Here is a 17,454-nt window from a genome sequence, read left to right as displayed (position 1 = left end):
CTGAGTCAAAGACAACTGGGGCCCCGAGAAGTGAAAGGAAGCAAGAAAGAGAGAGAAAGCCAACAAGAAAGATGATTCTACGGTAGGGAAAAGTAGAAAGGCTCCAAAAGTGGACTCAGAACCCGCAGATGCTGGTAGAAGAGACCAGGGCAGCAAGGCCACTGTCCTGGGTGGGACTAGCTCCCCTGTCTGCCTGCAGAACTTAGACTTGGCTAGCAGAGGGCCAGGAGGGACCAGGCACCTGGTCAGGAGTTATAGAACTCAGAGAGGGTAAGGAGGCCAAAACCGGGACCAGTGTCAGGAAGTCCAAATAATGCACCAAAGGCCCAGCCACAGTCTTCCTGCCTACTGCCCAGAGAAAGACCGGGTGGGGTAAAGCAAACATACTGGCCTCTTATTCCCTAGATTGGCCACCTCATACGAGACCCTCACTCAGGCTTCAGCCCCGGACGTGCCCCAGAACCCTAGCTGACCTTGGCAGGAAGTCCTCATGACCCCATAGGGAACTCCCACCCAGAGTTCAGCCAGTCAGAGGTCTACAGGAGCCTCATTCCTGATAGGTGGGCCTGCCCGGAAGTCTGTTCTCAGACCACCCTGTTCCCTCAACAGAAGCCGGGTCCTTTGTCCCTCTGCCCGCTGCTCCAGGAGCTCCCCGCACAGTGGCAATAGCCCGCCACCCGCTCTGCCTTGCCCCCAGCCCCAGGCAGCAAGGGGGTTAATCCTACTGGCTCCTGAGCAGGTGGGTCCCAATAGAATTGGCTTCAAGTGCAGCTGCCCTGGGTGCCCCATTCGTGCCCAGATCCCGTTGCTGACCCAGGTCAGGGAGCATCGTCACAGGAGCGAGAGATCACTCGGGAGTCGGACGGAAATGAGAACACTTCACACGGTTCGGCCATTTATTGCCTTCATGGGTCAGGAAAAGAAGGGGAAGAGGTGGCGTGAAAGAGGGGTGCCCTGGCCAACTTTCTCCTCCCAGAGCTGGCCCAAAAGGAGCAGGGGAGGGGGGCTGAGGACTGAAGAGCAGAACCGCCATGGGCCCCACCCCGACCTTCCTCCAGCACCCCTGCTGGCCTGAGAGGTGGGAGAGGCAGCGTCCACCCTCTCTAATCACACCTGGGGTGGGTCCTGGCTGTAGGGCCTGAAGGTGAGGAGGATGGGCTTGTCGGGCATCAGGATGAGGTTGAATGTGGTGCCCACATCACTGAGATGTTGCATTTCAACTCTGAAGTTCTCCAGAATCTGAGAAAGAGGGGTGGTGGGCTTAGGGGAGAGGTGGGGAGGGGCTGTCTCCCCCGGGGCCAGGCTCATTCACCTGTAGGTGTCACCTGTCGTGAGTGACTGGAGGAACTCACCGCCAGCTCCTGTTTGGCCCTGCACAGCGCCTGAAAATGCACTAGTACCTCGTCCCCTCGATCAGCCTTATAGCTTCAACGAAACCTTGTCCCCCCCACCCCCGTACCCGTCCCATCCCGCTTGGGGGAGAACAGATGGCCAGGGGACACCGATGGGCCATAAGAAGATTAGCCCGAAACTGTCAGGGAGGAGGAAGGCAAATAATGGGAGACAGATGTCCCCAGCCCTGTACTCCCTGGGCTCTGGGCAGAGATGAGAGTAGGAGGGTCACTGCCTTCATTAGGGCCATGGCCAGCCCAGGGTGGGCAGATGCCCCCAGCCGGACTCACATGGATGAGGAAGAGGGTCATCTCGAGCTCAGCGATCCGCCGGCCCACACACTGCCGCACACCCCAGCCAAAGCCCAGGTTCCGGAAGTGGATGAGTTCCTTGTCGTTACTCAGCCATCGGGTTGGGTCAAACTTGCCCGGATTGAGGAAGAAGGTGGGGTCTTGGCCCAAGGCATAGGTGGACACCTGCACCAACGTCTGGGGACAAGGTGGGCAGAGGCCTGAGAGGCTTCATCTACTCCCAGCCGGGAGCATTAACTCAGCTTCCCCACCCCCGCTCCCCAGCCAGGCTGCCCAGTGTTCCAGCACGGGACCCTGCCCACCGTGTGATGTTGAAAAAGTTCCCACCCCCTCCCCTGAGCCTCACCCATCAGACGGGCAGGACTGAAGACTCAAGGCCAGGGATGGCTCAAGGGATTGTCCAGCCCTTTCCTCAACCCCAGAGGGCTCCCGAGACCCAGTGGGGCCTCCCTCCTAACCCTGGGCTCCAGCAACATTCCAGGGACCATCACCCACTATGCCCAGTACTCCTGCCCTTCATTCCTACTTGGACTGCTGCACCAGCCAGCTCCAGGAAGAAAGAGGGGACAGAAACCCTCGTCGCCACCCATCTGTGTGCAGCTGCAGTCTGTCCCCAGCCTCCTCTGTCTGACTGGCAGAGCCGCCAGCCCCCCCTGCTGCACCCACCTTGGCAGGAATCATGTAATTTCGAAGAACCAAGTCATTTTCAAGGTATCTCTGCAGGGTCACGGAGATGGGGTGGAGTCTGCCGGAGGAAGGCATTCAGAAGCTGATGCCCCAGGGCACCCGGGTGGCTCAGTCAGTTAAGCGTCCAACTCTTGATTTCGGCTCAGGTCACGATCTCACGGTTCATGACTTCGAACCCCACGTCGGGCTCCACGCTGTCAGCTGTCAGCGCGGAGCCTGCTTGGGATCTCCCTCTCGCTCTCTGCCCCTCCCCCGCTTGCGCTCATTCTCTCTCTCTCTCTCTCTCTCTCAAAATAAATAAATCAACCTTAAAACAACAGAAAAGGAAGCCGATGCCCTGAGGCCTGGACGGAGCCTGTACACCCAGCAAGGCATCTCAGCCCCAGTGCCCCGGGGGGATCTGGGGACGGGATGTACTCTTCTCTCCTCCCTCGCCATTCCCAGCTGTCTCCCCGGACTTCTCACTTCCTACCAACGCCCTCCCTTCGGCCCTGCCCAGGGATGTGGGGGACGAGGTGGGTGGGCCTGGGAGGGTTGGGCTTGCCTCAGTGTCTCCTTGATGCTGGCTTTGAGGAGCGGGACGTGCTGCAACATCATGCTGATGTCTCCCCGGGCCTGGCGCCGGGCAGCCCGGACCTCCTCCCGCAGCATCTCCTGCACCTTCAGGCTGCGTGCCATCTCGTACAAGTGCCACTGCAATGTCATGGACGTCTGGCAGGGAGTGTGCGGTGTGGAAGACAAGGAGGACCCGTCACTCCTGAGGCATCTAAACCCATGCTAAATTCTCACTTCCAAGGATCTTTGCCCACTCTCATCCCTGCATCCAGAGGCCACCGTCCACGAAAGCAAAACACGGTTTGATAGGCAAACGTCCAGAGCGCCTGCCTCACCCCCCAGGCAGGAATGTTTGGGGCAGCAGTTGTCCCTGCCCTCGTCCCCGATGTCACCAGCGCCCACCTGTTTCCCCAGCCAGCAGAGTCACCCATACAGCTGGTGCCTTCTTCCAGAGGACTCCAGAGGCCTTTGGAAGCCAAATCCTACTACTGTAAGGGCTGTACTCCCCAACGACTGCCATCCCACCCCTCTCCCGTTAGACCTTCCCCAAACATTAGCCCTTGCCTGTGGGAACAGAAAAGAAAGTGAGGCCCAAAGATACTGAAACCAGAGCCACCAGACCCGTTTTCCATCCGTGTTGCAATTAGCAATGCGGTCTATCCTGGGATGGACCAGCCCATCTCAGTATTAGCCGGAGGCAGTGACCAGTAGCCCTTCACTGAAGCGTGAGTGACACTCGTCAAGCCCCACAGTCCAAGATTCTTCACGGGGGGGACCCCAGGCTGAAGCAGCCCTCCCTCCTGGGGCCAGGACATGCTGCTATCTGACCAAGGGTCATATTTTGGTCTCCTCCTTCCTCCCAGGAGGAGCACTCCGGAAAAAATGTCATGAGTCCACTTCCCAGCTCCAAATCCTCACCTGGCCCCAGAAGCTTTTGCCTGACCCGTGAGGCTCCCCCCAACACTTGCCTACCGCTCCCAGGCCCCCTGCCCCCTAATGTTCTAGCTACACACAGCTCCCGAAGCCCAGAAATCTTCCTCATGCTGTTTGCTCATTCTAGAATTACCGCCCCCACCCCCGCCACCCCCCCCGCCAAACCTAGGAGGCAACGATGTACTCCTTTAAGGCTCAGATCAAATGTGTGTAATGGGTCTTATCGCCTCCAAGGCCTGACACAAACTAGGTACTTGAGAGATATTGAATACGATAGTCAACTAAGTTACCAACTGTGTGACCTTGAGTAAGTTACTTAACCTCTCTGTGCGCCAGTTTCCTCATCTAAAACAGAGGGATAATAGTAACATACCTCATAGTGTTGTTTGTGAATACTAAATGAGTTAATACATGTGAAAAGCTTAGGAGCCTGCCTGCCATCTAGGACAGGCTTAATTTTTAAATTTTTTTTAATACTTATTTTATTTTTGAGAGAGAGAAAGAGACAGAGCATGAGCTGGGGAGGGGAGGGGCAGAGAGAGGGGGAGACGGAATCCAAAGCAGGCTCCGGGCTCTGAGCTGCCAGCACGGAGTCCGACATGGGGCTCGAACTCGCTGTGAGATCATGACCTGAGCTGAAGTGGGACGCTCAACCGACTGCGCCACCCAGGCGCCCCTAGGACAGGCTTAAAAGATGTTACCCAAGAATAGGTAAGCGGTTTTGTCTTCTACATAACTGACAATGAACTAGGTTTAAAATATGCTCAAAGGCTCGGCTGCATCCTGTCCCAGAGACCAACAATCTGCTGTTAGAGGCAAACAGAAATCCGATACGAGGAAAGAAAGTTACTAACCCGAGGGCTTTGGCACGTGTCTCCCTAGTCCTGAAATTTCTGTTTCTCCCTCCTCCCAGCAGCAGCCTTCAAGACACAAGCTGAATGTCGGCTCCTCTATGGGGCGCTGTCCCTGTCCTACAAGGCCACTGTTTTCTCTCCCTCCTCTGGGCACCGGCAGTGCTCGGCACATGCCTGGTCGGCGGACCCTACAACACGGCGTGGTGGTCATCGGCGCCCACGCAGCCTCCTCGTCGTGGAACGAGCCAAATTCACAGGCTGAAGTCCTGACCCCCCAGTACCTCACCGTGGGACACTGAGGGCCGTGGGGCCTTTCAAGAGCGAACTAGGGTGAAATGAGGTCACGTGGGTGGGGCCTAATCTAACAGGACTGCTGTGCTTCTAAGAAGAGGAGGTTAGGCCACAGACACACGTGCGCATGCGTGCACAGACCCTGTGAAGACACAGGGAGAGGACAGCTATCTACAAGCCAAGTAGAGGCCGCAGAAGAAACCAACCCAGCCACCTGGCTCTTGGACTTCTAGCTCCAACTGTGAGAAGATAAATTTCTGTGTTTTAAGCCACCCGGTCTGTGGTACTTTGTTCTAACAGCCCCGGCACGCTGATATGCCCTTCCTTCCCGGGCCCTTTGGGACATTTGGGGTCTATAGCATTCACCTTTATAGTCTCGATGCCTGAATCACAACTAACACTCCATAAACACTAAATAATGAGCCCTCACCATCACAGCGGCCTGGGAAGCTTCAAGATAGTGGTAAAAGGGACCGCACACAGGCCAGAGACATGTTGACAGTCAAGAAGTTTCTGGGGTATTGTACCGCCTGTGCAGAGGGCCTGAGGGAGACACCGCAGAGCATGCCTCCAGACACAGGGGGGCACCATGGGGGACTGACGTCTGGAAGGTGGAGGATGTTCTACTGGCTCCCAGATCTTCTGCGGTCCTGCCTGCCTTCCTGAATCGAGCGAGCTGTGTCCTCCACCTTTGATTGGAGCAGCCCTCCCTCCCTCAAGGGCTCCAGGCACGAACCTGGGCCCGCCACCTATGCCCGGTTGCTCTGTTCTCACAGGCCAAGCAAACCTGGCAGATCAGCCTCAAGTTATGCACCGTGGGTGACCATGTGACCTGGCCCTTCCTCATCCTAGAGGATTAGGATTTAAGAAATGCAGCCGGAGAAAGGGAGGTCCACCCCACGTGGGTAGGGTTTCAGGCAACGAGGCGGATTGGTGGGGAAGGGGCACGGGGCACAGGAAGGGACAGGATGTGCCTTCGGCCACCTCACCGTGTCCACACCCCCTGCCAACATCTCTGTTATGTTGGCCTTGACATCCTCAAAGAGCAGCTTGTGACTTCTTAGGAGGCGTTGGAGGATGCAGGGGTGATTGCTGAAATCTCTCTTGTGCCTCAGGTCCCAGTAGAAGCTCTGGGTGTATGCCTCCGCTGTGCAGGAGGAGAAAGGAAGAGTGAGCTCTCTGCAGGTGGGAGGGCAGGGGAGGGCAGGCACCAAGGGCCTGGGGGTTCAAGAGCCCAGCTTGCTCGGCTGCCACTTTACTGAGCACACACTCTCTGCTAAGCCCTTCATATCCATTTAATTCTTGACCACAGCTCCAGGGGGGGAGGTGAGATCATCCCCATTTTACAGATTAGGAAACAGAAGCCCTAAAGGGGAGTGGCTTGCCCAAGGTCACGAGAGTGTCGGGGGTGGGGGGGCAGAGCTGGGATATGGTTCTAGGTCTGAGGTCCACACCACACCCCCATCTGCCTTCTCCACCCTACCTTACCAATCTCGCTCACCAAAGTCCTAATATGTCACCAAGCACAGCTGTGTCTGGAGCACCAGTCCTTAACTCTCGGGAGATCCTGGACTCTTGGGAAGAATATGATGTCTTTGATCCTCTTTCTAACCATCTCCAACAGCCAGCCTTTAGGCCACCATGGACAGGAGTTCCGGGGCCTTCCTGCCCCTCTCCCTGCCCACCAGAGAGCAGAGATTTCTTACCTTTCCCTGCCCCCCCACCCGCCCCATCTCAGGCCTGGGTTTCCCACCCTCTGGGGTAGACAGGGCTCTCCTGGCCCCCAGACATGGCTAACCAGCCTTCACCTTTATTGAAAATCACATCCCACGCAGCCACATGGTCCCTCCAGGTCTTGGTCTTGAATAGACGGAACAGGTCTGGGGGGAAGCTGAGCATGGGGACACTGGTGTGGAACATCTGGTAGACAGCGTCGATGAACCGCTGGGCGTCAGGGTCCACCACCTCCTCCAGCATCCCCAGGCGCTCCCCGAACATGACGTTGGTGATGGCTGCAGGGGGAGGCAGAAAAGCCCCTTTCAACCTGGCCATCTGAGGGTGTCAGCCCCCAGGAACCCCACCCCCGCCAACCCAGAGGATCTCCTGCACCCAACCTCAGGCTCCTTCAGTAAAGAAACTGAGGCCTGAGTCCCAAACAGTGGAAATGGCAGGACTGAGGGAAAGCTACCCTCCGGGAGCCACTCGGGTCCTTCAGAGGGGCGAGTAGAAGACCCTGCAAAGGGTGGCAGGAAGCAGTCTCCAGCAGGGAAAGTGCCCAGGCGGGGCTGAAACTGCGCCTCCCACCCTCCAACAGCACCCCAAGCAGCCTCTGGGCTTTCCTCCTGGGAAGGGAGATCAATTTCTCATCTGGAAGTGACCAAATTGGCTATCTCCTGAAACAGGTCATATGGGAAAGTGGATTGGCCATCCAAGACCCACTCTGGCTGGACCTAAAAACTCCCAACCGCCCCAAGTGTTTCCTGCCTACTTGGTCAGGAATTTGAATGTTGACTTCATACCAAACTCTGGACACCCCGAATCTCCTGCAATGACCACATGATCGCCATCAAGCCACAGGCCTTTGCATGCACCATTCCCTCTTCCCATACTGCCTGACTCCTTACCCCATCTATAAAACTCCTACATATCCTCAAATACCCCATTTAGATTAACCACCCAACTGTCCCTTCTCCTCCCAGACCTCGAAGGTCAGTGTCCCAGGAGAGAGAGAGGTAGAGGATGAGTCTAGCAGTTCATCCCAGAAGCCAATCCCAATGCTTCTTCAGGATCTGTGCTGGGTCTCAAGGTAGGAGGCTGGGTTCTCCCACCCACAGGACCACTGCCAGGCAGTCTCCTTACACTCAAAGGCAAAGCGAAACAGGTCGTCACTGATGTCCCCTGAGAACTTTCCGGAGCCCTGCAGCTTGATGCGCCTGTGCAGGACTTTCACAAAGTCCTGAGACACTGGGTCCAGCAGGGGAATGAAGTTCTTTATGGCCTCTGGAGACATCACCTCCTGGTTCAGGGCCAGTCGGTCTTTCTTCCAAGCTCCTGACTTCCTGAGAAAACACAGGCCCTCAGGCCCTGATGGTCACAAACCCCAGGCCTGGCAGACACAGAGGGGGCTGACTCGACTTTTCCAGGAGGGTGAGCCACAGCTCAGAGCCCAGCACTCACTTCCACCCCCATCACTCTGGGCCTCCCATCTCCCAGCTTCTGCCTGGCATGGAGGCAGGAAGAAAGAGGGTGGGGGAGAACAAAACCCCGACCTCCCCCCACCGCCTCTACCCGCTGCTGCTGTGGCCAAGAACTCCTATTCTTAGAACCTCAAAGTAACTTTCAAATCCTCTAGTGTTTGCCTCAGAGCCACACATGCTTTCCTCTTGGCTGATGCTCACCTCCTGCCATTCAAGTGCCCCTCGACTTCACCTTTTCTGGCCCCTGCACAGACACAACTGGCCAATCTCTCCTCCTCTGCACCCCCGATATGTCCCACCAGCGCCACTGGTGGGGGATCTCAGGTGCCCTGAATTGGGTCAATGATAGACCTCAGCTTACGGCCCATACTTGGAAAGAGATCCACACAAAGCCCTTTTAGTAGTTTGAGGGCTTCGCTTGTTTATAAGGATATTATTACAAACTCACCAGGCAACACGAAAACTAGGAACTTGACAGTAACTTACATAGGCCGACCTGGTCCTCCCACTTCCTGCCTCCCTGGCCAAGGGGATCACCCTGACTCCTCTGCTTGTTTTTGTATATAGTTTGATCTATAATTATTCTAAAAATGTATACTTGATGAATGGATAAAGATGTGGTATATATATACAATGGAGTATTACTCAGCAATCAAAAAGAATGAAATCTTGCCATTTGCAACTATGTGGATGGAACTAGCAGGTATTAGGTTAAGCGAAATTAGAGAAAAGACAGGTATCATATGACCTCACTCATATGAGGAATCTAAGGTACAAAATAGATGAACATAAGGGAAGGGAAGCAAAAATAATATAAAAACAAGGAGGGAGACAAAACATAAGAGGCTCTTAAATACAGAGAACAAACTAAGGGTTGCTAAGGGGTTGTGGGGAGGGGGATGGGCTAAAATGGGTAAGGGGCGTTACGGAAGACACTTGCTGGGGTGAGCACTGGGTGTCATACATAGGGGATGAATCACTGGAATCTACTCCTGAAACCATTATTGCACTATATGCTAACTAACTTGGATGTAAATTAAAAAATAAAAAAATAAATTTAAAAAAGGGGCGGTGCCTGGGTGGCTCAGTCAGTGGAGCATTGGACTTCAGCTCAGGTCACGATCTCACAGTTCATGGGTTCGAGCCCCACGTCGGACTCTGTGCTGACAGCTCAGAGCCTGCAGCCTGCTTCGGATTCTGTGTCTCCCTTTCTCTGCCCCTCCCCTGCTCACGCTCTGTCTCTGTCTCTCAAAAATAAATAAATGTTAATAATAATAATAATAAATGTATTCTTGTTTTCAGCATTTTAAAAAAAAATTTTAATATTTATTTTTAAGAGAGAGAGAGAGACAGACAGACAGAGTACAAGCCGGGGAGGGGCAGAGAGAGAGGGAGACACAGCACCTGAAGCGGGCTCCAGGCTCTGAGCTGTCAGCACAGAGCCCGAGGTGGGGCTCAACTCACGGACCGCGAGATCTTGACCTGAGCCAAAGTCGGTGCTTAGCCGACTAAGCCACCCGAGTGCCCCTGTTTTTAACTTTTTTAAAGAACTGTCATGACTTGCTTTTTTCCCTCAGTTTTACACTTCTAAGTATCATCTGGATGGTTGCGGGCCACTGAGTCCATTCACTTTGACTGGCGTGTGCCACCACTCACTCATTCTCGCTCCTGTCGGGCATTTAGGTGGTTTCCTGGGCTTTGCCGTTATGACCAGCCCTGCTCAAACACTCTAGCTCACGTCCCCTGGGGACCCGTGCTTTGGCGTCTATTCCTGAGCGCAGACCTGCTGTCTTGTAGGCGTGTGAACACTCAGCCACAGGAGGCGATGCCCAACCGTTTTCCAAAGTGGCGGCACCAGCTTTCACTCCCACGAGCAAGCCACGAGAACTCTCATCTCTCTGTATCCTCAGCAACACTTGACATGGTCACATGTCAACGTTTGATGAGCGATTTGGTGGACAACTGTGTCCGTTACACTTACATACACCGACTTGTCCGCGATTCTCACTGCCCCTTTAGACTCACGGTGGCGGGGCCCTGCCCTCCTTGTCACTGTACCCCAGAGCCCGGCACACAGCAGGTGCTCAAAAAGATGGGTCTTAAAGCGTGAACCAATAAATGAGAACTGTTCTAGATCTTTATTTACTCATTACAATCTTCAGCCTGAGCACTTCCCTGAAGGCTGGCAGAGCAGTTCACCATCAGCGGCTTTATGGTGACAGGAAGATGCCAGGGATTTGCCCAGAGGCCCCATGCCACAGCTGCCCATCATCTCCCACCAGCTCCCCGGAGATGGCCCAGGACTCACTTCAACAGGACGCCGAGGGGTCTCTGGCAATGCTGGTGATAGGCCACCCACGGTGGGATGGAAAATCGTTCTGGAGTGGGACCCTCGAACTTAAAGAGAAGGGCCACATCTTCAGGGTCGATGATATAAACCGACTCCATGCTGCCCAGCTTCTCCCTGGGGGAACAGAGGGGACGAGCTAGGGTGGGTTCCCGGAGAGCCATGCAGACTCGGGGCAATCAGGATGGGGCCCAGCTCACATATAACCGCCTCGTGGCCAAGACTGCAGAGCAAACAGTCCTGGGAGTGGACCCCGATCCCACAGCACTCCTTGCTGTGTGACCCGAGGCAAGGCGCTCACCCCTTCTGAGTCCATTTCCTTCTTTATAAAATGGAGATATAGTACCTGTCTCACAGGGTTGCTGAAGGACAAGATGATACAGTCTATGGAAGTGACTCCAGTCAGGCATTGGATAAGTGACAGCTTTATGTTCCTCTTGCCATCACGGTAGCTGCTGCCTGGCCCCAGGACGAGCCTGCCCCCACCCAGGGTCTACCGTGGACCATCAGGTCCTCGCTCCCACGCCCTTCTTCCTGGGCGTCCAAAGCCTCAGCACCCTCCCTGCCTCGCACCCACCACAGAGCTCAGAAACAGCGTGGTCCTGTCACCACTGGAGGGACTCGGTGTAGCTTTCTAGGTAGTCCATAGGCCCGGCCAGCCAGTCCCTTCTAGGCTCTAGGATTGCAATTCTGGGAGTAGCTACCCTGCCTCTCCTCAGACTCCAACAAAGCACTTTGTCTCTATACAAACAAAACCCTGGTAAAATATCAGGCCTCGGGCATAGATACCTGTCACAAAGCACTTTACAGTCTCTATTAAAACACCACCACAGGGGCGCCTGGGTGGCTCAGTCGGTTAAGCGTCCGACTTCGGCTCAGGTCATGGTCTCACGGTCCGTGAGTTCGAGCCCCGCGTCGGGCTCTGTGCTGACCGCTCAGAGCCTGGAGCCTCTTTCAGATTCTGTGTCTCCCTCTCTCTCTGACCCACCCCCGTTCATGCTCTGTCTCTCTCTGTCTCAAAAATAAATAAACGTTAAAAAAAAAAAATTGAAAAAATAAATAAATAAAACACCACCACAAAAGACTCTTAAAGATAGAGAACAAACTGAGGGTTGATGGTGGGAGAGGCACCGGCTAGATGGGTGATGGGCATTAAGGGGGGCACTTGGGATGAGCACGTGATGAACCCCTCAAGTCTACTCCTGAAACCAATATTGCACTGCGTGCTGACTAACATTTAAATAAAAAATTGAAAAACATAAACCACAACTGTGGGGAAACAGCAGAAAAGTCCACTTCTTACTTGCATCTGCCTTTTGCCTAAGAAACTTAATTCAAGATGCCCTATAAGACAACATATAAAAACACACAGGTCCAAGCCAAGTTCTCTCCCCTCCCCCTTCCTCAAAGAGATGGGGGGAGGGGGGAGGAGGGGGAGAAAGAGGAAGAGGGGAGAGGGTGCGGTCCCTCATTAACCACTGACCCGTTGCACCCCAGCCTACCTTCCCAGGTCCCCTTGGGCTTTGTCGGTGGCCTCCCGGAAAATCCCCTCCGTGTTTTTCCAGCTACCAAGCGACCTCACACCACTAGCCCCATCCCCCCACCCAGCTCAGCAAAATCCTTGAACTGCCATTGTTATCAATTCCAACTCTGGGAATCTAGCCCGAGGCAGTGATCTGAAGCGTGACAATGATGCCTGATGGATAAGCCTCGTGTCTAATAGCAAAAAATCCCAGAGAGGGCTGGATGTCCACTTTAAAGAACTGGCTACCATCATAAGGCTTATCCACACTACGGACTACCGTGCTGCCTTTTAAAATTATATTAAAGAGAGAAAAGAGGAAAGAAGTCCTCCATATGTCGTTGTGGGACCCCAACAAACAGCATACATAATATATTCACATTCTTAATGTTACATAAATATTATCAAAATTGAGAGGCGCCTGGGTGGCTCAGTAGGTTGAGCGTCCGACTCTTGACTTCCACTTGGGTCATGATCCAAGTTGTGGGATCGAGCCCTGCATCTTTGGGCCCTCTGAATGCAGAACCTACTTGAGATTCTCTCTACTCTCTCTGCCTCTCTCCCCCTACATCGTGCACTCTCTCTCTCTCAAATAAAAAATATACATATTATCAAAATTGAGATTGTGCCTGATTGCAATTTTCCATTGTGCTTGTCTATATTTTCTGAATTGTTTATTCTCATTTATTCACAAATGTATCATTTCTGGGCCATAAGTTACAACATAACAGTGACACTGAACTAGAAGTCAGACAATTGGGGTTCCAAAGATAGCCCTGGCTTTGCCCTGACAAGCTGTGTGACCTTGGCAAGACGCAGGAATGACCTTCTCCTTCCTGGCTCAGTTTCTCCATCTGTAAAATGTGAATAGTAACATCAAATACAAGGATGCGTCGAGAGGCTCAGATGATAGTGACTCAGAAAACAGAAGGGGCTTGATAAAATACGAGTTCCTAGGTTCCTACCCGTTCCTACCCGAGGGAGAAGCAGCAGGGAAGGAGGAGGAGCCAAGGGAGCAGGAAGCAGGGAGTATGGAAATATGGAAAGATCTACCCGAAGGAAGGAGCCATCTTCTCCACGCTGGGCAATGGGGGGGGGGGGGGGGGGAGGAACCCTGACCCATGAGCAGCTGCACCCCTCCACAAACACGCCTGCCCTGCCTGCCCTCCCGTCCCGACCCCCCCTTCAAGACAGCCAACATATCCTATCAATGCCCTTTCCCCATCCTGACCCTTTCACTTAAAGGAAAATGCACCGTCCCTCCCGGAGTCCCCTCCCTGCCCCCAACCCGCACCTCCACCACCTCCAGTCTCTTAAGTATCTGCTCAGAACAGAGCCCAGGTGTACCTGGAAGGTGCGTAGCTAAATCAGAACAAGTGAGGCCTCCCACCAAGGGCAGCCCGCAGACCCCGTCCCTCGGAATAGGGGAAAGGGGGTGGGGAAGCACATTCAGAGGCTAAAAGACCAAAGGCCCCTTCTTTGAGGCAGAAATCAAGGCAGATGCCTGGGGAAAAGGAGCTGTGGCCCAGCAGAGGGGAAGGGACAAAATCAGCTGCTCCAGAGCCGCGCAGGGCTGAGGGGTGAGGCCGGCACCCCAGCAGGAGATCAGGGCAAGAATCCTTACCTCTCCAGCTTCAGTTTCCTCCCACAGTGGGATGACAAACTTACCTTCCAAGCTGTCTTAAGGACGGCGGAGGCAGGGAGGCAGTTAACAGGGCTTAGGCCCTGATCACCTCCCCCCAGTCAATTTCAAAGCGCGTAGGACCTGGGGCCTCAGGGCTGGGAACTGAACCCATTGTCTGGGAAGCCTTCTCCCTTCTCCTGCCACCAACCCCAGGCAAGGAACAAACAAGTCAGAAGTAGACCAGAGCCTGGAATGGAGGGCAGGACTTTTGGGGGAGGGGACCCCCCCCCCCACCGGCCGGCCTAAACCAGCGGTGCGATGTCTGGTATTTCCTGTTTCACATAACCTTGAGTTGCTGGCTGTTTTTTCCAGCCTATAAGCAGATTTATCATCCTAAATTTCTTGACTTTAAGTTCATGTTAATGGCTTTATGTTTGAGACCTCTCTCTTGAACAGTTTTTCCTAACGGAGCCCTGTTATACCTAGGATGGGCAGCCCTCTACCCTATCCCATGAGCCCCACAATCTGCCAGGCTTACCTGTAAATGGGGCCATACTTCTGGAAGTTCTGGAGTTGGTGATAGTGGATTTTCTGTGAGCCCATCTCCCTCCAGAAATTGTACAAGTTTAGCCAGCCGTTGTTTCCCGGGGAGGGGATCTCGCTGAAGGGGCGGGGAATCTGAGTGGAGATCCCAGCCCCCTCCCCAGTGGGCACCCTGGGATGCCCTGGACCCTCCCGTGCGGTGTTCAGGAGGGGCTGGCAGCCTTTGACCAGGACTGAGCGAAGAGGGAACCCCTTGGCCAGCATGCTGTCCCAGGGTGACTCTGGCCCTGGGCCCCTGCGGCCCAGCTTATAAGCAGCAAGTCAAGGCTAAACGAGCTGACAAAGCCGTCAGCCTCCCTCCTTGGCCTGTTGGCTCCAGCCCACATACAGCCCCTCCCAGACTTGGGGTGACTTGGGAAACTTGGGAGACTCAGTCTGGGATTTCTGCAGCCAGAAAGGCTTCCTGAAGCACAGGAAGACCCCTCTGCCTCTGTCCTCACTACAGCTCCAGCAGATCCCTGAAATGGTACAGGTTTGTGCCTTTCCTCTGCTGGGGTGTTGGGGCCTCCGGCTGAACCCTGCTGTAGGGACCCAGCCACTGGCAGACATCCCTCAGCATACACGGACAACCTGGGGCCCAGGAGGAGGAGGTCAGAGCCACCCTGCAGCTTTGGGCCAGCCTGCATCTTAGTTGCGGCCCCATTGCTGATTGAGAGAGAGAGAGAGAGAGAGAGAGAGAAAGAGAGGTAATTATAAACTGTTTTATGTATAGTTCGCTGATTTTTAAAATTCTACTTTTTCTGCTTGGAAAAAAAAAATCTATATTTTCTGAAAATGGCAGGTGTTATCATTATTTTTTTAATGTTTATTTATTTGGGGGAGAGAGAGAGCGTAAGCAAGGGAGGGGCAGAGAGAGAGAGGGAGAGAGAACCCAAGCAGGCTCTGCGTTGTCAGCACAGAGCGGGCCTCGAACCCACGAACCGTGAGATCATGACCTGAGCTGAAATCAAGAGTGGGTCGCTCAACCAACTGAGCCACCCAGGGGCCCCAGGACTTATCATTTATTTTTAAAGATACTATCTATAAAAAATAAACTAGGAGCGGGGCTCCCGGGGGCTCAGTTGTTTGAGCATCCGACCTCAGCTCAGGTCATGATCTCACAGATTGTGAGTTCAAGCCCAGCGTCAGGCTCTGTGCTGACAGTTCAGAGCCTGGAGCCTGCTTCAGATTCTGTGTCTCCCTCTCTCTCTGCTCCTCCCCTGCTCACACTCTGTCTCTCTCTCAAAAATAAATACATATATAAAAAAAAAATTTTTTTTTTTTTAATAAATAAATAAACTAGGGGCGCCTGGGTGGCTCAGTCAGTTAAGCATCCAACTTCGGTACAGGTCATGATCTCACAATTCACGAGTTCAAGGCCTGAGTCAGGCTCTGTGCTGACAGCTCAGGGCCTGGAGCCTGCTTCTGATTCTGTCTCCCTGTCTCTGCCCCTCCCCCACTTGTGCTCTGTCTCTGTCTCTCACGCTCTCTCTCTCTCTCAAAAAAATAAATAAAAACATTTAAAAATGTTTCTAAAATAAAAAAATAAACTAAGTTACAGTTGTGTTTGTTCCTTGTAGAACACTGAGGAAAAGGAGAAACAAGAAAAATTAGAATCTCCTGAGTCTTTAATGTTGAGTGAAAAAAGCCGGACCCAGAAGACTCCATGCTGTCGGACTCCACTCGAGTCAAGCACAAGAATCGGCTAAATGAACGTGTGGTGTTAGAAGTGGTTCTTTTGTGGGGTAATGACTGGGAGAAGGCATGAGAGAACTTTCTGGGGTGCTAGAAATGTTCTCTGTCCTGATCTGTGTGTTCACACATGTGAAAATTCACCTGAGCCATGAATTTGTGATATTTGCGTTTTAGGGAATATAAGTTACCGTGATAAAAATGTAAAGGAAAAAAAAAAAGTCGTCTTTTTCTAACAGATTCTTTTTCCTATAAAAAACAACAGGCCTTTACAAAGAGGACACAGCCTCACTAAGTAGGAGTTAAACCTGACTCAAGCTAGGTGCTGCTCCCTGCTCCTAAGGTGGAGGGAGAAGGAAGTCCCTGGGTCAAGGGACAGCGCATAGTCACTGGGGCACAGCATGGGCCACCCTGACCCCACACCGAGAATGGGGAGGAGTACTGGAAGCCTGGGCCCCCCAGAAACTGTGCGGGGCACTGCCACCTGGCAGGGAAGAGGCCGCAGTTCCCTCAGCGGGTCCCAGCAGTGGTGACAGCATCGCCACACCCAAACATCTGTCCGGCTGGCTCTGGTGGCAGCCGGAAGACTCTCACTGTAGTCGGGACTGCTGAATGTGGTCCTGGCTTTTATCAAAACCTGCTGGGTATCCAGGGTGGGGCTGCCCAGGCACAAATGCTCACAGATTGGGTTTTTTTGGAGATTCTCCAACTAAGGACTCCACACGCAAGGCAGAAACCGGAAACTCACTTTTCCAGCGTCCCTGGAATGCAGGGCACCCTGCCTGGGATGCAAGCAGATAGCTGGGGCTCCCCAGTCAGGCGTCCCCTCATGAAATTTTGGTTGAGCAGGTAGTGACACGAAGAGGGGAGGGCCACATGAAACCCGCTATGGCACGTGATGGCAGAGACCCTCAGCCAGGGCCAGCTGCAGCACGGGAGACCCGTGCGGGTCAGGGGGTGGCCACCGAGGCAGCTCTGGGATGGGATTCGGGTGACGTTCCTGACACCCGATTCTCCACCCTCCCCGAGAGTCTGTGAACTACGTAGTATCTCTTGATAAACTCTCCCCTAGGAAATATTAGCCGGAGTGAATTCTGTTCTTAAATTTTTTTTTTTTAACGTTTTTTAATTTATTTTTGAGACAGAGAGAGAGCATGAATGGGGAGGGGCAGGGAGAGAGGGAGACACAGAATCAGAAGCAGGCTCCAGGCTCTGAGCCATCAGCCCAGAGCCCGACACGGGGCTCGAACTCACGGACCATGAGATCGTGACCTGAGCCGAAGTCGGACGCTTAACCGACTGAGCCACCCAGGCGCCCCTGAATTCTGTTCTTGATAACTAGGAACTCTGAATGATACAATAATATACAATGATATTGCTAAAAGTCTGAAATCCACAGGTGGTGCCTTTAGAAGCGCAGGCGGGACTCTGCACCAGCGGAAGCTGCAGCCCACGGGTGGAATTTCT

At 53.6% G+C, this 17,454-nt stretch overlaps 1 protein-coding gene across 2 annotated transcripts; it reads right to left on the bottom strand.

Annotated features, from left to right (window-relative positions):
- Window positions 1-882: 882 nt before the first annotated feature.
- On the bottom strand, window positions 883-14,557 carry LOC102964439 (cholesterol side-chain cleavage enzyme, mitochondrial). 2 transcript variants are annotated; one of them, XM_007084587.2, is made up of 9 exons: window positions 14,252-14,557; window positions 10,529-10,684; window positions 7,883-8,082; window positions 6,832-7,035; window positions 6,013-6,170; window positions 2,935-3,101; window positions 2,370-2,448; window positions 1,683-1,880; window positions 883-1,239 (listed from the first exon to the last, which is right to left on the bottom strand). In XM_007084587.2, exons 1-9 carry the CDS (start codon window positions 14,518-14,520, stop codon window positions 1,108-1,110), a joined length of 1,563 nt encoding a protein of 520 aa, XP_007084649.1. In that variant the 5' UTR covers window positions 14,521-14,557; the 3' UTR covers window positions 883-1,107. The 2 variants fall into 2 exon arrangements, with proteins under 2 accessions (XP_007084649.1, XP_015394155.1); XM_015538669.2 differs by lacking the exon at window positions 14,252-14,557 and adding an exon at window positions 13,758-13,985.
- Between the last annotated feature and the right edge of the window lie 2,897 nt (window positions 14,558-17,454).

The sequence above is a fragment of the Panthera tigris genome, chromosome B3 (genome assembly GCF_018350195.1).
Source record: "Panthera tigris isolate Pti1 chromosome B3, P.tigris_Pti1_mat1.1, whole genome shotgun sequence".
Taxonomy (NCBI): Eukaryota; Metazoa; Chordata; class Mammalia; order Carnivora; family Felidae; genus Panthera; species Panthera tigris.
The sequence above is the reverse complement of the archived record's forward strand: the minus strand, read 5'-3'. Positions and strand labels throughout refer to the sequence as shown.